We start from the raw sequence: 24,829 nt of genomic DNA on the forward strand, positions 1-24,829 counted from the left end.
GTTTCAAAGCCACCTTCTGTCTTTCGCTGGTGTGATTTGATGGTATCAGCTTCATCCTTAGTTGTTCTGACTATCTGTTTTAATGCAGAGAAATACCTAAAGACATCAATAAACAGGTCTGTGCAGGAACACCTGCCCCGTGCTTTTGGAAAGAGCTTATTTTCTCCTTTGACTCCTGTGAAATAGGCTTTTTCTTAGCTTGGCTGGTTTTGTTCATTTGTTGCTTTCGGAGAGATAGGAGCTTCAGAAGCACTGGAAGTACCTTTCTTTGGTGATAACTCCCTGTCATCCAAATCCTGATTTATATCTTTCTTTTTTGCTATTTTGAAGCTTGTTTGTCTTAGAGAAAAAACGCAACAGGAGTTTAGGCAACAGAAAGCAACTTGATGCTGAAGAAAATGATCACAAATTGTGGAGATTTCTTTCCTCCTTTTTCTTGCATACTTCATTCTGGGCTTTTGTCTTGGCGACTTGAAATCAAGTCTGATGAATAAAGGGTTAACTGAGTCCTCTTTACGTGACTTTCTGGATGAGGTAACTGTTAGGTGGTGTGTCTTGTCTCTCTCCTGAGAGCTGGCAGTACAGGCCCCTTAGCTCTGGGAGAAAAATGACTTTCACCCCTGAGAAAAGCTTTGCCTGCCAGGGCTCCACACTGGCCTCCAGTATGCTGAAGTACAAATGCCATTTTAGCTGCAAAAATAATAGATGCTGTTACTAGACAGCAAATGGGTGATTTTTCCTGTTGTCAGTTAACTGTAGTAATTTCATCAAATACAAAATATCTATATTCCTTATGCCAGCTATGACAATATATATTTAATTTATTGAATATGACTGAGAGTGCCCAGCCCACTGGCAAGACGTGCTTTGCACACATATTTGAAGGACAGGGTTTTTTACTTGCAGAAAGCAATTATTCTGGGGAGGAATCGGAGCCTGCTGAACGTGCTATACCTCAGGAAAGTTTCACCTTCATCAGCTGCCTGCTTAATTTATAGTGCTTTGCACTGCAAAAACATGCATCTTATGTTATCTAGTTGTTTCCTGACACATTTAGCAACGTTTCTCACTCTTTAAAGTGAACTTAACATTGCTGACAATGTAGTGGAAATGTAGTGAGAATGTTTTGTGTGCTGGAGGAGGAGGGCGGTGGCAGCAGGGTCCTGGCTATGTTCCGTGTATTGATTCTGCTCAGCTTTCCAGCTGTTTCCTGAAGTAAGGGAGGAGGAGGAGATCTGATCCTTCTCCTGAGTTAATGTCCAGCCAACGCCATTACTAGGTACCCTTCCTTATATAATTTTAGTAAATATGAGCAACGCAGCACCTGCTGTTAATGGTACTGTCCATCACTTAAGTCACTAACAATTTTATGGGATTACTTTATAAAGGGTGCTGCACTTTGGTGTAACATGAACATCAGCTTCAATCAGTAAATGTCAAATCTTAATTGCCAGTTAAGTGGTTTACAGGTTCTGTTCTGATGGCATCAGTTACATAGAAACAACTCATTTCCTTTCACTTTTTACTTCCCTGGCTTCCTGCATTCATACTTGAATGCTACTGCATCTGTCAAACAGTTGTTTAAAAAAATAAAAAGTTGTCTTAGTTTCCCTTCTTTCTGCAATCTAATGTGTTGACGATTGCACAGTGAGTTTTTGGCTCGCGTATATCTTTTATGCCTGAGTCCTGGTCCTGATGGCCAGGGCTGTAGAACAAAGACATAAATGACTTTATTGATAGGAATATAAGTGACTAACTGTAGTTATTACAGATATTTATTTTCTGCATGAATAGCAGGTAGCCTAACTTGGAGAAGTGCAAAATAGTTACATCGTAACCTCTTGATTATGAAGATTACCAGCTGTTTAAAGCTATTGAAACTTGATTTTGCATATAAAAGCCTCTACACATAGGAAAATGCCTTCATAAATGTAATTTATCAGTGAAGATACGCTGTTTAGGTATATGAAATTCTTAGTGTGACATGCTGAAAATGCATGGGGTTGAACAATCTACAGATTTTTGCTACACATGTGCTGACCTTGGAAGTGGGATTCTCCTGATGGGAAGAGTTTGAGAATTCCATTGCAGCTACAATAAGCTTTGAGATCTGTATTTACCACTTCTGGGATTCAGATCTTTTCTAACAAAATAAGTTTTTATATTGAAGTGGATAACTTAAGAGTGTGGTATGGCAACAAACAGTTGTGATCTTCACCTCGACAACGTTAATGGCAAAATGGCTATGTAAGGAGTCTGGACTGATCCTCTAGACCTCTTAAAATAATATTTTTTTGATATTATGTGTATCTATCTAAATGTGTGTGGGTAAATTTATTTAACTATAGAAATATTTATATAAATATATATGCATTTATGTTTCTTATATGTTAGGTAGTAATACTATGCTATAGTACAGTTAGCTGAAAGGTTACTTAACAGCTCTTCAAGGTGTATTTTTGTAATGCATATTTACACAGTGACTGCTTATGTGTCAGAATTCTTAAATTTTGGTTATTTTTGTCCTGTTTTCTCCCTGCTTCCTGTCGTGCACCGTGGTGGAAGGTAGAGGCCAGGGTATCACACACATATGGGCTTTATTCATCCACGAAACTCCAGGATGGAGTTTTTTTTGCAAGAGGAGGAAGAAGGGGGATTATGGAAAGCGCATTGCAAAAATCCTTCAGTAACTGATAAGCAGCCGCCTTCTCTTCTTTGATTGCCTTTTATTTATGTATATTAGTGCTAGGAGTGATTGCAGGCAGTTCTTTTTTTTTTTTCTTTTTTCTTTCTTTTCCTGGTGATGGATTTTGGTCTTTTACGCTAACAGCAACAGGTGTAGCTCTTTCCCAAATGTATTATTGTGATTAAGACGAACAGAACTCTTCTTCGCTGTCTTGTAAGTGTCTGGCCTTGAGACAGTCTGCTCTGTCACCTCATTGCCGCGTTACACCATGACCATATGTGGCAGGTTCCCACTGGTAAGCTTGTGCCTTGTTGAACCTCAGTCTGGCTGTGAAGTTGTCCTTAACAAGGAGAGTAAAGGAATTCCTCCCACTGATGTCTGATCTGCATACTCAGCTTTTGGGGATGTCTTCCTGAAGGTGGTTGTGGAGCTACAAGCGTGGCATGACTTTTGAACGTTGATTCTATGGCAGTTTTTAACCCTTAGAGACTTAAAGTGTAGCAGGAATTGAGGAATGGTTTCATAAAAGTTTCTGTGCTGATGAAGAAAGATGTGACTGTTAAATGGAAATAGTAGGTATATGCTGTCTGCTATATACTCTTAGGGGACAAAAGGGGAATATAAGTGATAAAAGGATTAAAAAAAGCCCTTGCAGAATGAGGTGCCATGTGGCATGGAAACCCAAAGCTATCCCAAATCAGAATGCCTTCCAGAAGGAGAGTTACCAAGTTTTTTCCTTAAGTCTAAGTAATAAGATGATATAAATGACAGGAGACTGTAATGAGGGGGGAAAAAAGGAAAATTTTTTTTTTTGCTTGTCTTCTTGCTTTTTTTGAAAAGTGCCCTAGAAATACTGTATTCAGTATCTGTATGAGTCTTTGCCATGCATGAGTATATGCAGTATGAGCATGCATATGAACAGGTATTGGAAGAAGAACTAATATTATTTTTAACTATTGAAATTGTGCTATATCAGTGTTCAGACTTTGGTTTCCCTTTCTAGCAGTTGTATCTGTTCCATGTTTCTTTGGGTGTATTACACAACTACATTATTGCTGTCAGTAGAAGTAAGTATCCATTACATAGAGTTTCTGTCAATGCACAACTAGCTAAAATCTTATTCGTAGAAGCTTTATCATATTAATATATGAAGAGTAGACACAAATTGTATGAAATCCTATTTACATTATGGATTTAACTAAGCAGTGTAATAGAATACTGATGTTACCATGCATCACAGTATGTTCTATAATACTGTAGGGTATTGCAAGTCCCATTGTGAAGTGGTGGAAATTTAGAATCATTTCAAGAGATGGGGGGTTTCAAAATACGACACTTGTGATATCTGCAGACACGTGAATGGGTTTGGCAAGAAGCTCAGGTTTGTGAAACGTGTAAAGCTTAGTCTGTTTTTTGAAATGGTACAATAATACATTGAACTTATTTAACCAAGATACTAGTATTCAACAATATGAATCAAACACGTTATTTCTAACTTAAAGAGTATATAGTAACAAATAAATTGCATTTATTATGCTCTTTATCACCTAACTGAATATGTTCAATTCTGTTTGGTAGTTTTGCAGCCATTCTCTCAACTGTGGCACTGCAGACAGTTACCCTTTACATTCGTTTCCTAAGGCAACAAAGCTTAATAGTATCTCTTTCTGTTCCTCTTCAGTCATTTTTCAACTCACTTCCCACCGAATTTTACAAAAGATTGGGTGTCTTAAGATATTCTGTGTGTTTCAGGGGCTGGGGGTGGAAAGGCACAGAGAGAGAAGACTCTCTACTAGAGCCCCACTACTGTGAAGAGAAAGGCTGTAGTGGGAGTTTAGTGTTTAGTGGATGCCAAAAATCAGCTTGACAGAAAGATCAAGAATGCCCCAACCACAAGAAAAGTTTTAGTCAAATTTGGCAGCTTACTAGGAAATCTAACCACAGGACAGATTGGCAATAGGTTCTGTGGCTCACAGACATCTATGTTTTTCAATTAACATGTGCTTATGGACAAGTCTTCCTCAGGAGCCAACTTCCCACCGAAATAATGCAACGTTTTAACTACTTGATACCTTCTGTTTCCTCTTAAGCTATGAACAGAGCTGTAGTAATTAGACATTTTACCTTGTCTTGAGGGATTTGGGCTGTATTATTCCATGACTAACAATGTGGTTGGCTTTCCTGGCAAAAGAATTCTTGTTTTTTTCGTTTCTCTCAATGTATTCTGCAAAAACGTACCTAAATTTCTCTGAAATACGATATGCGGTTTACACAGATGGAAGAATCTTTTTCCCTTCATCTCATAACATCACATGTCCAATGTTTTTATAATGCAGTAATATATTTCCGTATGATACAGTAAATGCAGATTTTGAATTTATGAAGGTGCTTCTTTTAACTTCACATGTTGAAGAAGAGCGAGAATATGTGAAAATTAGATGCACACAATGGGCACAGTGTCACATTTGTGTCTGAGGTGTGTCAAACCTCAGCCTCTCTGCTTGTTTCCAACACATGGCAAAGAAATAATTAGAAACTGGTTTTGCTCAATCACTTCCCTTGAATGTTTAGGATCCTCACTGTAGTATTTCATAAGAATAGCATAATCCTGAATAATAACAGTAATTACTCATGTCATCAATATTAGAATTATTTCCTCATAAATGCAAGTCCACAATGAAAATATTCAATGCATGTTGAATTTTCTCTACCATAAAAGACAGTAGATGAGGGTTACTATGGAGTAGCTTAAACCCATTGCTGTCGTATGGTAAGTTGGTCATGTAGTCTTACTATGAATTTATCCAGTGCTAAAATATAATAAAAAATAAGCATAATAGTCACTTGCTTATCTCCAGGTACTTATTTGATTTCAAACTTTTTGAAGGTAGGAAAGTAGTTCGTGCTATTTTCTGGTACTATGCATTGAAAGGGGTTTTTTTAGTATCTATGGGTACCTTTGCTTGATTGCTGCTCCCCAGATGTAACTTGTATGTGATGGCTGGAATTTTTTCATTTTCTTGATTGCCTTTTCTTTTTACCTCCTTTGGAATTTGATGTGTGACTCTAGAAGATTAGCTAATGATATAAACCTTAGTGTAATTCCTATAAAGTGAGGGGTTCTTGATTCCAAAAATGAAGGTGTAACTAATGAGACAGCCAGTGTGTATTTCCTCTGCTACTGTTTCTTTAAGAACAATGGAAATAAGAAAGCACCATTTCATGTAGTTTTGCTCCAGTTTCACATTTGTAGCTAGCATGCAGCAGATCTCGCTTTGCCTCGCAGACTTTGGCAGTATCACAGAGGTCATATTTTCCTGTGTATAAATTATTCATGAACAATTTCTCCAGTGCACTAGATAAACTTGCAGAGATCAGAATGTGTGTTTCTCTTCTTCCTCTCATCCCTATAATTGGCCATGTTCTATCAGGCAATGCAAAAAAAAAACCCTCAAAACCTGTCTTCATCTGTGTGCATTTGAGGGAATGGATTGATATAAAGTTATGGGTGCAAGCTGGAACACAGGAGGTTCCACATAAATATGAGGAAAAACTTCTTTACGGTGAGGGTGACCGAACACTGGAACAGGCTGCCCAGAGAGGTTGTGGAGTCTCCTTCTCTGGAGACATTCAAAACCCGCCTGGACGCGTTCCTGTGTGATATGGTCTAGGCAATCCTGCTCCGGCAGGGGGATTGGACTAGATGATCTTTCGAGGTCCCTTCCAATCCCTAACATTCTGTGATTCTGTGAAGTTATGAGAGCAAAATTCACAAAAGCAAAGAGTAAATAAGTATGAACGGGGTTTTTTTGTTGACTTGATGCCACTAGTTTAGTTGACCAAAAATATATTGTTACAGAGGGCTGAGGTATATCGTGCACATTAAGGATGGGGCTTCAGAGTTGAAATTAATCTGTCTGGTGAGCTAGGCAAGAAATTCTGTCCCTACAGCACCAGTGCAGAAAGAAATGAGAGTGAAAGCACAGGAAAGCTTATGTAGAGCTTCCAACCCATATTCCAGCTTAGCCCATCTCTACAAACGGAGTCATTCCCTTTCAGTCCTGCTGCCCCCTGTGCTTCCTATCACATCCATCGGTGGGTTTTGGTAAGTTCTACAACAATGCAGGAAGAACCTTAGCTTGGAGGTAGCCCTGGTGTGGTTCTTGTTACGTGCATCTGATAGATTCCTGTACTGGAGCGATTTCCCTGGTTAAAAAAAAAAATTCAGAATGCCACGATAATTTTAAGAGATTTTGGCTGCTGTGTGTGTCGGTGCCCATGCAGAACGGCTGCTTCTGATCCAGGGGCGTGCAGTTGCTCTCATTCACCGGCCTCTGTTCACCTGATGAGTTACAAGCTGCTGCTGCTGCGGAGAGATTTTTGAAATGAGTTCATAACATAGCTGCTCACAATGCCTTGAATATGATACAAAGGGACAAGTTTGTACCAGTGGAGAGATTTTGTGGCTCTGTGCAGCAGTAATCGTATGTAACGATGGACAGTTGCAGTGCAATTACTTGGCTGTTTGGGTTTTTTTCATTACATTCATTGCTGATCTTTGATCCTGTGTCCTCTTTCCCAGGTCGTCCCATTCCACCTACATCCTCGTCTAGCCTTCTTCCATCTGCTCAGCTGCCCAGTTCTCATAATCCTCCACCAGTTAGCTGCCAGATGCCATTGCTAGACAGCAATACGTCCCATCAAATCATGGACACCAATCCTGACGAGGAGTTCTCTCCTAATTCATATCTGCTGAGAGCGTGTTCAGGGCCACAGCAGGCTGCCAGCAGTGGTAAGGAAATTGCAAACATATGGAGTTTGTTTGTGACATGTTTGTGCTGGTTTTATGCCTTGTTTTGCAAATGTGTTCTTACATGACCACAAAATTCAGAGTGTATACGGAAACGAGGTGAACAACAATCTTAGTGCTTTATTTCAGGGAAACTTTTTTATAAACACCATACATCATATATGTTTTCCCTTCGTTTTACTATAGAGGCCTTTTTAGTTTTAGGAGTGTTATAAGTAGTATAAAAAATATTATTGCATTTCTGTCATCAGAGGGGTTTATTTGTCCAAGTAGGTTTTTGCTCCTTGAGGCATCTCGTAAGAGAGAGGTGCACACACAATGGTTCTTTGTTCTGCAGAGGCACATAGTCCAGTATCTCATGTAGGTGATGAGGTTCTGTATCTAAAAATGTGTGTTGCTTCTGCCATTCTGTGTCTGTTCTTGTTTCAGGATCTGTCTGATTCTATACTCCCAATGTCACATTTAACTAAGATACTGCTTTTTTTCAGCAAATTAATTCTTGTCTTTCAGGCCGCTGTTTTAAAACATTTGCAGCTCTGCTATCAGTCATATAATCTGTAGTGCATAGGGTTTTTTTTTTCTTTTCTTTTTATTAACAGATGCTGAATTTTCATTTTGACAGCCAAAAACTGAGAAATGAAGATGCAATCCCTTTTTAGAAACACAGGCAAAACAAAAGATGGCTATTATAGCTCCTTATTTTTGCCCTTTTTTTTTTTGAACATCAATATCTGTTGCGTCATTCCTGTCTATTTAACTAAACACTATAAATTTATATCTTATATGCAGTTTCTGATCTGCTCAAGTTTGCTCTTTCCTGTAACAATAATATTGGCCTTTGTGGCTGCATACAGTACACTTGAACAATGCCCTTTAAACAGCAGCTGGTGGTGCGTGGTGGGAGGATGAGACACTGAGCAGAAGTTGAAACGTAAGATTCAGAGTCAATATAAGGTAAAACTTTTTCCCTAAGCATTGGATTGGAACCAGTTGCCCAGAGAGCCTGTGCAGTCTCTGTCCTTGGAGGTTTTCAAGAATAGGTTGGTTAAAATCCTGAGCTACTTGGTCTGACCTCAGAGCTGCCCTTGCTTGTCAAGGGGCTGGACTAGGGACCTCCTGGAGTTCCTTCCATCCTGAATTATCCTTTGACCCTATGATCCAGTTGCTATCTCAGATATGTTAAGATATAATTACACAAAGAATTAATAATTCAGAAATTGGCCAAGTTTCCTTGATACTTGAAGTTTGAAGGTGGAAAATATGGTACCAGTTTTGAGGGGGTTTTTTAAGAGGTTCAGGGAGATCTGGGGAGCTGCAAACCTCAAAATCTGTAATGGGCAACTCAGTAGAACCCATAGAAATGGGAAAAAAAAAAGTGGATATGATCTGTCTTTGATGAGTCAGTATAGCATCTGTAAAGGGTAGTCCTGCCTTAGAAACATTCAAGAGTTCTTTGTAGGGGTCAGCCATTTCTGAATAAGGATGATCTAGTTGATAAAGGGCCTTTGTATTTTCAAAAGGGTCTCAGCAAAATCTGTCACTAGGTGCTTTTAAGGAAACTAAACTAACATAGGGTAAGAGGGAAGATTCCTACACGGTAAGACGTTATTTGAAAGATGGTAAGCAGAAGCTGGAGCTCCCCAATGAATTTTCATGGGATATCAAGATACTTGGAGAAGATGGTGAGGTGTGGGGTGAGAAAGGTAGCTGATGGCAGGGTGCTAAGGATGAGATCAGACTGTGAAGAATCACAAAAGGACCTTGTGAGACCAAGTAGCAGGTCAGTAAAATGGCAGAGGAAATTCAGGGCAGGGAAACATAAAATGACATTCATGGAAAAAGCAGCTCTGGTTCACTGGTTAATGATGGACCATTACCAGTCAGGAGTGAGTTGTTGGGGGCGTGCCTGCTTCATCTCGGAGCTCAGGAACAGGTGAATGTTGACAGCTGAAGAAAGGAATGAAGAACAAAACAGAGAACGTTGTTCAAAGGATGTGGTGGATCAAACAGTGTATTAGGGTTTAAAGGGGAATGGGAAAAGTAAATGGGAGGGAGATGCAATGAAGTTTGCTGAGTAGAAGATCAAGGTCAGGGAATGTGAACCAAAAAAAGATACTTGGAGGATACTTGAATACTTGATATTTATAGCTGCCGTAGGAGACTGAGTGAACCAGCATGGCTTTTCTTATGAGGCCAAAGGAAGGAAACTGCAGTAAAACAATATCTGAAAATTTGATGGAAAAGCTCTTTGTTTCTTTTTAAATAATAGTCATTGTTTCTTTATATCCTTAACAGCTTAGTGTTTCACACTTGTTACTGTGGACTGTCTCAATGAACCTTTTTGGCACCCTCAGATATACTTTGGTTTGTTTATGAATGGCTGATTTGTTCGTTCTACATTTTAACAGGTTTTTTTCCCCAAAATATTCCATTTCCTTCTTTATTAAACAGTCATGTATTACATAATGACTTTTAATTCCCAGGGTATAAGAAATAGCTTTTTTTTTTAACCATAGCCACATGCATAATTGTTTGATCACCACTGAGAGTGTTCTGTAGCATGAGTTCTCCTGGACTTAGTACATCTTCTGGAAACTAATAAACATTTTCTAGCGATCTCATTTTTTTTCTGTAATTCTCACAATGTTTCCTTAGAGAATTTATAAGAAAATACCACAGATAGTGATAAGTACCTTAAATTGGAAAAGCTCACCTTTTTTTTTGTGGCTCATCCTTATTCTGGAAAGATTTTCAGAGTAGCTTTTACCACCTACATGACATGGAAAGGTAGACCATGCTTTGCTTTTTTTTTTTTTTTTTAAATAATTTTTAAAATCTGTTTTAGTTCAAATGGAAACTTAGCAACATAGACCCATACATTTGGGTGGAAGTAAATAAATTTAAATATTTTGTTTAAATTTAGGTTTGGGTTAAAAAGGAAGATTTGAGGCTATTTAGATTTAAGGCTTAGATTCCAGGTAATCTTTGACCATTAATAAATTTTTGCTAGCACTTTCTAGATTCTTCTTTAAACATTTGTATCACAGTCTTCAAACTACGTGCTGAAGATGAAATATTTGCAGGTCTTGTACTGATTACATTATATAAGTGTCCTCTTGTTTGTCTGATTGTACACTTATGCTTGCTTCAATCTCTACGATTACAGGATAGCTCCTCAACAAGTTTAAGATGAGTCGTCTTGGATATGAGGTGATAGTCATCCCCCTGTACTGCCCTGTGCCCTTCACAATAGCCATTCTTGATATATCTGGAAAACTCATTTGCCTAAAAAAATTACTTAATCAAATCTTCCATCAAATGAGCAATCTATTGTTGATATTATGAAGGCCTTTAATCTACAATAAATCTTTGTTAGAACTCATCAGAGCTTCCAGTTTGAGAGAAATGTGATTATAGCACTCTTAAAATGACATTACATCATCGGGGTGATTGGTTTATCATGTGGAGAAGCGACATCAATCATAACTAGCATAACCACCCAGTAAATGAATTCAACCTTTCTACTGCAGAACAATGACACAATAATTGCTCAAAATCAGGCTTAAAATGAAATCAGAAATGCACTTTCTTTAAATATGATGTTAACCTAGTGGAATATATTATTAAAAATCATGTTTGAGGAAATTCTGTGTAATTAAAAATACATGAAAATGTATTCCTTCTTTCTCTCATTAGAACCTGATTTCAGTTGCAGAATCATTTTCTGTGCAACAGATATTATGCTGTTTTTAATTGAACTCCCATCACTTAGATTCCTCTGCTTGTATTTCTTAATATAATATGCAGCACAATTATATGCGATGAAGGACAAGAGGTTTTTGAAATCTGGTGCACCTGCTGATAGTATTTTGAAAAGCACAAATATCGTAGAAGGAAATGAGACCTTTTATCCATGATAAGTGTCACACCATTTGCTAGGATGATTTCTTACAGCTAACAGTAGGAAAAGGTTTATTTCTTCTTCCTGTATCTATTGTATGTATTTTCTTTCTGGTAATATAAGGTGACTCATCTTGTTGGAATGCCATTTTAATGGCTTCAATCATAATATAATAGGCTGGTTTTCAGCCTTACATAGGAAAAAAAAAAGATAAGGTTTTTTGTTGCCAGCAGCTTTGCCTTTACTTTTTTTATATAGAATTTATTCCTATTAAACTAAATTTTGGAATCCCAACAGAACAACTGGTTGGTTGGTTTTCAACCTGAGTAAAACACCTAGGATATACCTACTCCCACAATAGTTTTTGATATGATGGATCCATAATTGGATACATTCATCGTCAACCATTCTAACAACGAGAAAGTAAATGCAGAATGATTTTCAGAGTATTTTGGTTTTGGGAAAATTCTAAACTGTGCATTAGATATTGCCAACGATTCCCAAGAAGTTCCTGAAGTTTAACTGGAAGGGGGATCATGCCCAGTTTTTCCATTTTAAGATGTCTTTTTGGCTCAGAGGCAATAATACAAAGCAGTTGGCTCAGCATAACGATATTTGCCTGCAGAGCAGTTTGGACGCTGCTTAGAAGACAGGGTTTGCTTTGATTTTCTTCACAAGCAGTTATTGGCAGCGAGGAGAGAGGAATGGAGAAACAGGTTGGCTTGAGTGAAAGAATTGTTGTTTAGTGTTGTCTGTGAGTTAGAGCTGAAATAAAGAATGAGGCTTTTTATGCTTATGACCCTAGTTTGTATTAATTTATTATGTAAAATATCAATATTCATTATATTCAGCATAAATATCTGGAAGGATCTCCTGCGTTCAACACATATTACCTGTCTATAGGATTTCCTAATTATAATGTCTAATTACCACCACCTCCTTGCAGTTTAATCCAGTATGTAAAAATCTTTTTTTTCTGAAGAAAGCCAGAACTTTCATCAATGCACTGTAGCTGGAGGTCTTATTTGAGATCCTCTGCTGGGAGTGCTTGGAAGTATATGTTTTATAACCCTCTACAATCTGACATCAAATAAACAGAAATTTCCAGTTTCCAGAGTGTAATGCAAACCCATACAAAAGATAGCCATCTTTAAGAAATAAATGAATCCTATAGGAAAAATAATTACATCTCCTTCAGATGATTAAGTATCACCCCCTACTGAACGGAGAAAGTAGTTTCTTTATCTGCCAACTTACATGGTAGAAAATAAAGCAGCAACAACAAAGATCTAGAATCCATAGCCTATTTTTTTTTCACATAAAGGATTGATTTTGGCTTACTTAAGAGACTGAATAAAAGAGTTTGGTTATCTCTGTAGGTAGCACCGTCATCTTATCACCAGAAAGACATGGGTTTAAACTGTAGTTAAGAAGCCTAGGCATGCATGGCTGTGCCAGCATGTCCCAGGCTAAATACGGAGCATTAAACATTCTGACAGGAATCTCATGGTGTTCAACAAATGGAAATGCAAAGTCCTGCCCCTGGGGAGGAGTAACCCCCTGGACCAGTACATGCTGGGCTGGCCAGCTGGGAAGCAGCTATGCACCTGGGTATCTTTGGGGACAAGAGATTGACCATGAGCCAGCAGTGTGCCCTGGGGCAAAGGAGGCCAGCAGCACCTCCTTTGCGCTGCATTAGGCAAGCGCTGCCATCAGGGTCAACGGAGGTGCTGCTTCTCCTCTGCTTGGCACTGGTGAGACGCATTTGGAGTGCTGGGTTCCCCGGTACAAGAGACATGGACTTAACTGGAGCATGTCCAGTGAAGGGCCACTAAGGTAATCAAGGGATTGGAGCGTCTAATACACTGGGAGAGGCTGAGAGAACTGGGACTGTTCAGACTGGAGAAGAAAGGGCTCAGGGGGGTCTCATCCCAATGGGGAACAGTAACGACAAGGGAGACAGGCTCCTCTCAGTGGTGTCCACTGAGAGAACAAGAGGGCAATGGGCTTAAATTGAAATATAGAAAATTCGGTTTAAACATAAGAAAAACTTTTTTTACAGTCAAGGAGATCAAGCATTGGAACAGTTTGCCAAGAGAGGCTGTAAAGTGTGCATCCTTGGAAATACTCCAAGCCATCCACTATAACAACTTCAGCAATTAGTACCTTTTAGAGGTGGGGAAGATCTATGGGTTCTTTATATGGCACAAGGCTGGCCAGGACTTAGTGAGTAGGTTTGTGGTAGCTCCTTGTGCATCCCCAACAAATGGTACAGATCACTCCATTCCACACTCTGCACTCTCAGAGGTTTTGTAGTTTCCCGGTGTTGACTAGTAAAAGGGTGAGATTAATGCTGCTCAGATTCAAAGCAACTTTCTTGTGGTGACTTGAAGTCCATGAGCATTCTTTCTCAATCTGCTCAGTATGGTGCCATCAAACTTGTCTTGCTCATACACTGTCATTACAGGTAGTAGAGGTCTTGCCCACACGCTTGCACAGAAGATAAGCATAAAATGCTTGATCAGTATTTATTTTTCATTTTGCAGAAATTTTTTTTTTCCATTTGGAAGTCCTCATTCTAAACTGTTTCATCAGGATTGAAATCTTCCTCTCCTTGTCAATGTTACAGTTGGGGGTGAGGAGAAAGGGGGTGTTGTTTTACTTTGGTGTTTGTTGTTTGTTCTTGTGTCTGTTGATTTTTGGTTTTGTTTATTTTGGTCTCTGTGCATGACTTCTGAGATGAGGTAGGGAGGAACAGTAATCCGAAAGAGCAGTTTTGGCCTTCTCCACCTTCACCTTTCTGTCCTAAATTCTGTACGCATTTGTTGAGATTTCAGCAGTATCTCTTTCTGAAACCTCTCAGAATACTTCATTTTAGACTTTGCTAACTTATGCTTAGATCAGCAACAGTTAAAATCAGTTAAGGTTGCAGGGTTGGTTTTTCTAAATTATTTTTTATGCTTTCTAATATCTGCCTGCAAAAGGCAGCCCTGTGTTACATCTGTGTACACGATTATGTTGAGGAACAGTGCTTCCTAGTCAATATATTCACAGGGAAATGCTATAACCACTTTTTTTTCTGATGACATTTTACAACAATGCAAAAAAGCGTTGCAGATTGATTATTTTAATTTCTGTTTCCAAATTAAGAGGAAATTATGTATGTTTGGTTCTGGGTCCACTGTTGTTATTGAGAATTTCAGTGCTATAGGCTTTTTTCTACCTTGCCACCCATGGCTGTTACGTGCTGCTCCAGCAGTAGAAGCAAGCAATGCTAATTTTAAGAATTCTACACTTAATGGTTAATGTAGCTGAAGAGCACAAAACACTGTATATTTATCAAAGACTTCTCTTCATCAGGTGACAATATCTAATAAAGATTCCTCTACTACAGTAGATAAGACTGAACAGAAACTGAAAGCTCTTGGTTTCTAGTGTTTATACTGTGAAGACTGGCTCCTAGCTGTGAGGTTTTAAGCAATAGGCTCTTTGTATGCATATTGTTTTAAACAGTGTATGCATTTAGTAGCAAGGTCTTTAAATAGATACTTTTTTCCCCCAATTTGTTTTTAATACGTAAATTCTCTAAACCCTTAATGGCCAGTCATGTTCTAATTCTGTTGCATCTCTTGAGCATTAGGTCTAATTTTAGAGCTTTTGACTGGAATTAGAAATGGAGGGAACAGCATGAACTAGGTTTTTCCATTGAAACTGAAGGGTGTACTTTCTCGTAAGTATTATCTCCATGTTGCTGGAACTATTACTGGTATTATTGCTGCTGCTAATCTGTGTAGCATATGTTGACGATGCCAGCAGATGTCTGAATTTCAGCCAGAAGATGCGATTCTAGTTCTTAAGATATTGCAGAAACATTGTATTTATTAATTTATGAATGCATAATCATAACAGACAAACAAATCTCAAACAGACGGTTCTATGGTAATAAAAATGATAATGCATTAGAAAAAGCTATTGAGAACAGATTCTAATTCCATTGTTCCTGTATTTTTCTGAAGCTCACCATGGTTTTGAGAGCCGCAGAGATTTTTCTCAGCTGCTTTTACATCATTTTAGTTTAAGGCTTGTAAATGTGTTAAACTGGCAGCCTCTAGTAATAAAAGCAGCTCGGCAAAGCAGGTGAGGTACCGACTTCCCAAGGTTCCCTGTCTCCAGCATGTCACTCTGCTGTTTCCCGATACCCACCATGATGGCTGGGAACCACCTTAGTTACGAGGCCAGTCAGGCCTTGCTTTTTCTCATTGCCAATCCTTATTCTGTCTCCTAGCAGCTGGTTTGAGATCACCAATAAATGCCATGCATTTGGAACTTAAAGGCTGGATAGTAGTGCTCTGTGCTGTCATCCCAAGAAAATGGGTGCCTAGCCTTGGTAGCTTGCTTGAAAACTGAAAGGCATTGGGGATATTACAATTATAAGCAGAGTAACTCTTTTTCATCTTTTTTTTTTGTTTGTTTTTCCATATGCTGAGTCCAGACGCTGTTTGTGTGGGGTTTTTTTATGTGTAGAAAAGCCTAAAATTGTTCTTGCTAATGCTCTCTGTTATAAGTTGTGCTATATGGAAAGAATTTCTCAGGCTTTCTAATAAGTTTGTCTTTTGATACAGTTTTGAATGTTCTGAACTACCCCTCCTTTTTCATTGGCAATGACATAGTAGTGGATTCTGCAGCTGTTTATTTGGAAATGCAACACTCAGAAAACATTTCATGTTTTTAACTGTCACCAGCACTATTTAGTAGCTGATTCAAAGTGAAGAGTCAAGCACATGTAAGCCATGTATGCTTCACAGATTATACAATCGAGAACCTAAAATTTAGGATATAATTTCTTCAGAATTCTTTGCAATAGTTGTTCTGTGGTTTGTTTTCTGTTTGGTTGGTTGGTTTTGTAATAACAATAAGTTTAAAATGTTCATTCTTTCTCCCTATAAATCCAAATAAGTGCTGTTACAAACTCTTGAAGGCAAGGAGACACTTTTCATCTATTCACTGTCTTGTCTTATGGATTTTCTGATTTTGATAAGGCAAAGCCGTACACTTCTGCTTTATTTAAATGATACATTATGAATTCACCTAGTACTTAACTATTATTCCTGTTTATAGAATTATTTCAATAAATTTACAGTTATATAATACCTATTTCTAATATGCTTATAAATATTAGCATCTTATTGGGCAAATCTGTAAATATATGTCATCTGTTGATCACATCAGCATCTCTAGAAACTGAGTTTATCTTCATATAAAGCATGATGCAATCAATAGAAATTAGGATTATTTCCTTTAGAAGATGTTCAATCTTATTCTAAAAACTACAGGAGATAAAGAACTCACCACATCACAGGAGAAACTGCTCAGTGGTCATTAATTGTTCTCACTGATATTTTTTTCCCCATTCATACCTGATGCTTTGCCTGACAGTTCTCCCATACGTGTCTTTTATATCCCTTTAGCATAAACAGAGAGAAATCTGAACTCTGTCATTTTATGCTGAATATTTTTCCCCTTCTGTTTACCTGGAAGAGCCCTGTTGCCCTCTGGGCATATGTACACTAAAAGGGTTTGCACATATAGCTTTATTGACAAAACCTTCCACTGAAAATACAGCTCACCCAAGCAAAATATGCTCTCCTGTTATTTCCTAATCCAATTCCTCAAATGGATTAAGCCATATTGTAAAGAGGACTCCTTTGCTTGCATTACTGAATCTTCTGCTGGGTTTTGCTGACGCATGCTTTTGTAGACCAGGATTTTGGCTCTCTTTCCATTTCAACTTTAGCAGTAACCTTGTGCAGCCACTGTTACAGTGGAAATGTAATAAAAGTGTGTGGTTCCTCCATTAAACAGCTGCTTTATTTTGATGCAGATTTACAAATGTTTCTTGTAGGGAGAGCACGATGGAGGTGCACACCCATGGGGTTTGTGTTGGGAGGCCAAGTAAGTGTTCAGAGGCTTTGATGTTGTGGAATGCATTCAGAGCTGAGCATGGCATTGCAGCTTGGTTCTGTCTGTGGTGATGCTCTTGACTGGCGCCACGTCTGTCCTGGTACTGCCTGTGGATGGCTGGTTTGCGCCACTCTACAGATTCAGGCACTGGAGGAGGTTGAGTGGAAGTCTTGAACAGACCAGTTCCTTTGTTTGTAATTCGTATGTTGTTTGTAATAATTACAAACTAAAACTACGGATGAGATGTTATTTTTCTCGCATAAGCTAATCAACCAAACAATATTGCCTTCTTTATTACATTACAAATATATGGATTTTATTTTTCTACCAGATTCTTACACAGAAAAGCTGAGGACTCTGAATGTTTGTAAAAGTTAATTACTGGCCTGAGTAAATGCTTACTTTTTCTGATATCTTGACATCAAGGCACAGAGGGAATCCTGTTCCATTTTGTCAGCTCCCCAAATGTTTCCGCAGCTCAATCTGTGGCATTCACAAGTGAATGAAATTGCATCTCTCGCCCTGTTCGGTTTGTTTGGATTCTGTGTTTTCTTCCACTCTGTAGCAATGCTGCGCTTGCTCCCAGTTCCCTAGGCTGCTTTTATTGCAGTGACCTTTTCCATCTACGTAGGGTGCTATTTGTCGTTCAGCTCTCCTTCGGTCCCTGCCTCACCCCACCAAGGTATTGCCTTACATGTCGCTCCTTTACAATAGTTCCTTTCTATTTAATGCATTTGTGTTGGATATCATAGGGCTGTAACAGTGTGATGTTCAGTAATTGAGCTTTTCTCTCCTTTTACTCAGGTCAGGTCTAATGATTTGTAAAATAAATATATACACACAAGCAGAAACATAAAGGCGTCTTTATGATTATAGTGATAGCTGGTGCTTACCTTGTATAGCTGGGATCTGAAAGAAACTAGTAAATCAAAAGGAAAGAGATTTGGCAACTTAGCATGGAAGCTGTACTCCTTTGAGAAGAGTCCTTGTCCTTGATGCTCTGTTAATTTAGGAGCAATAACTGGAACACTGTAGAAAATGAGAATGACCTTTTATACATGATTAAAAAGCAATATGTGGGTATAGAAGCCTATATATACCAAAACCTTAAAAGCTAGGGAGTCTTACTCTGCTGCCAGATCTTTCAAAAATCTGCCAAAGAGGGACCAGCTTACTGTGAACGACCATGCCCCAAAACTGCCATTCATAACAGCACAGAAAAGTTCGGTATTGTCTCAGTACTCCCTGAGAAAAAGATCTAGGACCTTGTTATTTTAAAACATCCCTCTTGGTCTTGAATCTCCAAACGTGGGGGACAGTTGTTAGTATATAATAAAATGGGAAGTCCCAAGTGCTAATTCACGTGATTTGGAGAGAACTCAGAAATCTGGGCTTTAATATTGCACACTGGATTAGTTAAATCTATAATGGATAGGCCACGGCAATTATTTTGGATTTTACAAATCACTGTTTCTGCTGGAATCAGTGGGAATTTTGCACACCAAACGCCAGGCTAACTCCTGAGCTAATACATACCATAATGAAGTGTGAAATGTTCTGCGTAACAAAACACTGTGTTTGAGCATGTTTGTTAGGACTTGTTCCCACAAACAGGTGGATAATTGTTTCACTTGACACAAATCTGTCGATTATAGGGACTAGCAGACATGAAAAGGTGTAAAATCTTTGTAAGTTTATGAGCTTCCAGGTATGTGAAACCATAATTTACGAAGTCAAGAGAAGGGAATTTGGGGAGTTAGAGCTCAAGTGGTAAGTGATGGCTTTGAATTATTCTGTCAAGCTGTGAAAATGAGGATTGGGACTGGGGTGGTTTGGGAGTGCATATGAACCCATAGTGAGCCTATAGTTTCATCAACTCCTGGGACCTTCATTTCCAGTGTAGCTGAAAACTTGCTACAAAAGCAAAAAGGAGTAACATGGAAGCCAAAAAAAAAAAAAAAAGGTAATTGGTAAGGCTTATGGGGAATGAAAGAAGAAATTTGGACTTCTTTGATTTGCAAATTTGGCTAGGAAAAGCAATATGAATTACTTCAATCTAAAGCAAAATGTGGGTTCAGGTTTTTTGCCATTTTAATTTTCAGCCTTTTTGTTTAACTTTCATTCAATGTGAGTAAAAAAAAAAACAAACAAACAAACAAAAAAAAAAAACCAAACCCAGACACAAATCCTCAAAATGAAAGGTGAAAATACTTGCTTAAAAATCTTCCAAATGAAATGGTTCAACATTTCAAAAATAAAATAATTATTGTTTTAATTAGATGTTTCTGTGTTTTCCAGATCTCTTGTCCCTTCCTCCCCTATCTTTTTTCAGCTAAAAATGTAGCAAAATTTAATTAAATATTCACAAATAGTTTGTCTCCTTTTGGTCTGAAGCAGGCACTAGGCAGAAACCAGTTAAAGAATAGCTATTTATTCTGAAATCCATTAATTTAATAGACATGGTAAGGCCAGTCAGTTATACGTGAGTGCTCTGTGCAGCTGGAGAAGAGGGCGCAGAGAAAACCAGACCGCCTTGAAGGAAGAATTTCCAAGAGTTTCCGATTTGAGACTGACTTGAAAGCATAATGAGATTATGGAGACCGATGTGTATGAACAGCCTGGGAATTGGTGGTGCTGGTAATGCAGAAAGGCTGGTGAGGGACTGTACTTATAAAACTGATCTGAGGAAAAGACTCAAGAGAGTGACTAGAAACCACACTTTGAGAAGTGTGCTGTCAGCAGCTGAAGCCCCGTCCATCTACACGGGTAGCGCAGCTGTTTCTTCCAAATCATTTACAGAAAAAAGTTAAATGATACAAATCACTAGAAATCATCATCCAGAAGTACACAGATGCCCACAAAACTTACTGCTTCACTTGTGTTTCCAACCACGCACCAGTTCTTCTAAATATCTTTCTTTTTCTTTTTTCTTTTTTATTGTTGACAGCTGGAAAGCTTCCACATTCTTCATTCTTCCGTTCCCCTGAGATCATGCCAGAAATGCAAATACATTAGTGTGTCTTGTTTCATTTTCTTTTTTTTGGAACAATTTCCATTAATATCCTGCTGTCACAAAGCAACTGGTACTGTTTCATAGCTCTTTATCATGCCAGTTTTATTCTGGGGTGCTACAGCGATTGCTCATCAAGACCCAGAACCCCAACACCATAGGTGACTCTTCTGGGTAACATGGAAGTTAAAGTGTTCAGGCAGGTTTAGTTCAGATGATGGCAACTTCTTATTATTGAACATTTAAATGTCTTAGAGGAAATTAGTACTGGTGGACCCTGCTGGATCAGCAGCCTTTGCATTCAGTGGTTTCATCATAGGATAATGTAAGTTGGTTTATAGAATAGTATTTTCTTTATAGGACAGGCAGATTCAATTCAAATTTCCAAATTCCTAAGGGATCTGCAGGCCCCAGTTCAGTTTCTGGATAGCTGGATTGATGTTTGTTCTCTCTAGGTGGTTGGGTTTGGTTTGGTTTTGGAGGTGAGGGGAGGATGCGTGTGGTTTTGGTTGGTTCTTTTTGTTTACTTTTTTAAGCTAGATTTTTAAATATATACGTTAAATACATCATCGTCTTTCTGGGAGTCTTAATTTTGGACTGCTTTTTAATAACCAGTCTGTTAGCTTCATTTGATTAACAAAAAAATACATTGCAGTTGGTTCTTTTCAGGAATTAATGCTCTAGCATGCTGGCTTATATTAAAAGGATCTACAGAAATATCACCATTAGGGTTCAGTCTGTGCAAAAATTCTGCAGTTTAATTAGTCCTAGTTCCCAGAAAATCCTCTCAGGTGATTTTACGAGAAAGCATCTAAAAAGTTTGAGAAAACTGTAGTGTAATTATATCATTTCAGATTTTGGTTTAAGCGTAGTGTTATCAAAGAACAGATAAAATAAAGAGAAAAGAAAAAAGCAAGCTTTCCTCTGTATGGTTTTCCTAACCCCCGCATGTGTCTCCCAACACCAAAACTCTCTGTATTTCCCCCCATTATTCTTCATTCTGAGCAACTGTTAGACTTCTGTGCCTTTTTTCAGATAAAAGTTTTTATTTTCTCACTGCAAAGCAAGCACAGAGCAGCTGTCACAGATGGGAAGCAGTTAGTACTTCCCAAAGCGACCCAACCTTGAGAGCAGAATTCTCGGCTCACTGGGCCACCGTGTTCCTATAGAAATTGCCAAGTTCTATGTGGAAGTACATACATATTTTCATGAAGTTTGATGCTTTCTCCACCTTCAATTTGCATTTTGAAATCTGTTGAAGATATGAGACGTTGTTACTTTAATAGTATAATAACGGTATGTGAACGTTGCTGAATATTCCCATGGTAAAGTTCACAGCAATGGAGAACCTTTAGAACAGACATACAGCAAATTGCTCAAAGACAGAACAACCTGTGGCACAAATCTGCCTGCTCTAACAGTCTTCATAAAACTAAAGATAACGTGGTTTCTTACTGCTCTCCTAGCTGCTTTTTATTAATCCGTGTTATTAGATGATGGTTAAAGGCTCTCTAATGATTCCTTGTTTGTACCCTATTCATCAAAATTCAGGTAATGAAACTGTTTTCCTGCTTTAATTTGTTCTTAAACCTTGTTTGAGCCACTAACTCAATGCCTAGTGCTACTTTTAGCACTTTTTCTTGTGGCAATCTCTGTTTCACAACTGCAAAATGTAAACCAACAAAAGAATATGCTCTATAGCTGAATTTTCATTGCTAAGCAATTTGAAGTAAGGATAATAAAACCACTTGTTCTTTACAAGTGATCTATATCAGAATATACATCGTTTTTATGCTCTCTCAATGTAAACCTTAGGATTTTTGCAGAATTTTTTATGCCACAGTTCTTTATCTGAAAACGTTAGAAGTTTACTTACAGGATTTAAAAAAGAATAGATAATCAAGCTTAAAATAGTAGTGATTTATTGGCTGGTCCACTGCAAACATTATGTATTAGTCAAGACATAGAGGCTGTACTGTGAAGAATTTTGAATTTAGAATCAAACTTCAGGTTCCTGCAGTTCCATTTATCTCTGTTAAATCCTTTTCATGAGACATTTAAGATTTGATATTGATAAAAATTAAATCACCACAGGGAAAAAAAAAAGTTGAATCTTCACAAAGACGAGACAAGTATAAGAAATATAATGCTGTCGCTTTCAATGATAATAAAGTTGGGTTGCTGTTTTGAGTCTGCAAGAGCTCCAAACAAGCCATTGGTACCCACTTTGAGAGTACTTAAATGTCAGTGGCTCAGAGCAACATGTAGTTCTGCTGTGTCATTACAGAGAATGGTTATGCCTCACATAAGCTTTATTGGGCTAATCAAGTCATCAGGAATTTGCATGGAAATAAAACTGTATAGTAAAGATTTCAGGAAATAAAATTGCATAACCACTTATAAGGACAACACACATCTGATTAAAAAATATTTTTTAAATGTGTAATGAAGCAAATTAAAATAACAGTGGGTTTCTGAATGAACTTGGAATATCCAAGTTTCTTCTGCAAAAGCCGTGGAGTACACAAGTGAAATTTACTCACATTTTGGATGGGCATCACTATGCTCAAATGTTACATTGCCCACCATGTCACATGATGAAGTGTATGTTTTGTGACCTCTGGAGATCTTAATGGAATATTCTGACAGCTGTCAGTAAAGCAAATATTATTGTCCAATAGAAAAAATGATCGTTATGAAGAACGGGGTAATTAACACCTGTGCTTACATGCTTCACTGCTCCAGAAAATTGGTCCAATAGGCTTGATACATCTCCAGGGAAAGAGCTAACAATTAAATAGGTACAAATAAGTATTGTCTTTATTTCATAAATCTTCAAAATCTTGTAGCCCCTACTTTTTAAGGTGATCATTACCTTAAAACTTTTATCTGTAGTGTGATAGAAAATTCTAAAAGAATTGGACAGAATTATTCAACTGAAAACAAGAACATTTAAGTGTCCTGTAGAATGGTTATTGTGTTAAAATGTTCTTACTGTTGAATTTGCCAGTTAAGAATATCTTTGAGGAGTCTTTGAAAATAAGTTTATTCTCAAATATGATGGACTTTATAGCATTTATATTATATGTGGCCGTTAGCTTAGGAAATAAAGCTACTTATTTTGAATATTTTTTTTTCATGAAGAAAATAATTCAATCTCTGTTTTTAAACCACTAACCACTATTTATAACCCCATTGTTACACTATTTCAAAGCTATTACAATATTTTGCTATTGGTAATATTGCAGCAGATGTTATTTAATAGATATTTATATTGCTAGGTGTGTTTGGTTATTGCCCATGTCCATCCTGGAGACCTCTATAGTTTATAGGCGATTTTCATATCGAACATACATATATACATGTACACAACCCCTGTGAGTCAAGCTCTCCTTCCCATATAGACATGTACTAAAGCAGCGCTACCCAGACTGGGAGAAACACGCTCCGTTTACTTGTCCTGTATTTTGTCAGTGCTAAGCAGATGGTGGACACTGTATGGCTAAGGTAATGGAAATAAAAATTTCCTTACAAATAGTATGTCTGGAAAAATAAAGTTACATAACCTTTAAAAAAAAATCAATTACTACAAGCCAAGAAATGATGGAAAGGTGGGTGATAACTGAGACATTAGTGATGGCAGGACTTTGAGGCATTCTTAAAAATTATATTCTCTGCCAGATTTCTCGGGACTTCTAGCTGTCATTTAATCACTCAAATCAGCTTTTAGCGTTTCAGAGGGTCAGAGGAGATAGACTTCTAGTTCATTTTGGAAATGTGCTCATTGTTCAGGTTACCAAAAGAGGCTTTACTCTTAAAAAAACCTTACTCCACAATGAATAAGCTGAGATTTTAAATTTTCAGATTTCTGCCTGTAATAACATTTGGAGGAGTTCTGCTTTAATCTTGTACTGTTCTTTACTAAGGGGAATAAGGAGTCATGTAAACTTGTTTCCAGATTTTTTTTTCATGCCAGAAATGGTGTGACAACTTATACATGTTTTATTTCTGTTGTCTGGTGTTGGCTAGAAATTATATCTTACACATGGTAATATAACCTTGAAATTCATTAGGCTGGTAGCTGGGAAGTGTACAGATGGTGGGGTTTGGCACGCCAGTGTTTTTGGTAAAGGTCTTCTCTGTTTGAAGTCAGTGATTCGATCATTGATTTATTTATCACTGGTTTATTGTAATTTAAATGAAAACTTAATTAAGCGAGGTTTGATTGAAATTCCATACGAAGAATGCAAATGTTGGTAAATGATAATTACTATCAGAATCACTAAAGTATTTAAAATGCTTAGAATGTCTCCTGTTACCTGTCTGGCTGCTTTGTTTTAGCAGTTCCTTTCCGACTCCTCCACTGTGTTTCTCAGAGTGTACTTCTGTGTAGTAGTATTCTGTCTTACCAGGTTATGGAATGGCTTAATTACAAACAGCCTCTTCAAAGCCTGGGAGTAA

The 24,829-nt window shown here is 37.8% G+C and overlaps 1 protein-coding gene across 3 annotated transcripts in view; it reads left to right on the forward strand.

Annotated features, from left to right (window-relative positions):
• TENM2 (teneurin transmembrane protein 2) overlaps positions 1–24,829 on the forward strand; it is a 523,470-nt gene that overhangs the window by 285,899 nt on the left and 212,742 nt on the right. For all 3 annotated transcript variants that reach the window (XM_068417288.1, XM_068417289.1, XM_068417290.1), the window contains one exon: positions 7,269–7,478. In XM_068417288.1, the coding sequence (XP_068273389.1) occupies positions 7,269–7,478 (210 nt within the window). The remainder of the gene's footprint in view (positions 1–7,268; positions 7,479–24,829) is intronic.

This window comes from Nyctibius grandis, chromosome 22, assembly GCF_013368605.1.
Source record: "Nyctibius grandis isolate bNycGra1 chromosome 22, bNycGra1.pri, whole genome shotgun sequence".
Lineage (NCBI taxonomy): Eukaryota > Metazoa > Chordata > Aves > Nyctibiiformes > Nyctibiidae > Nyctibius > Nyctibius grandis.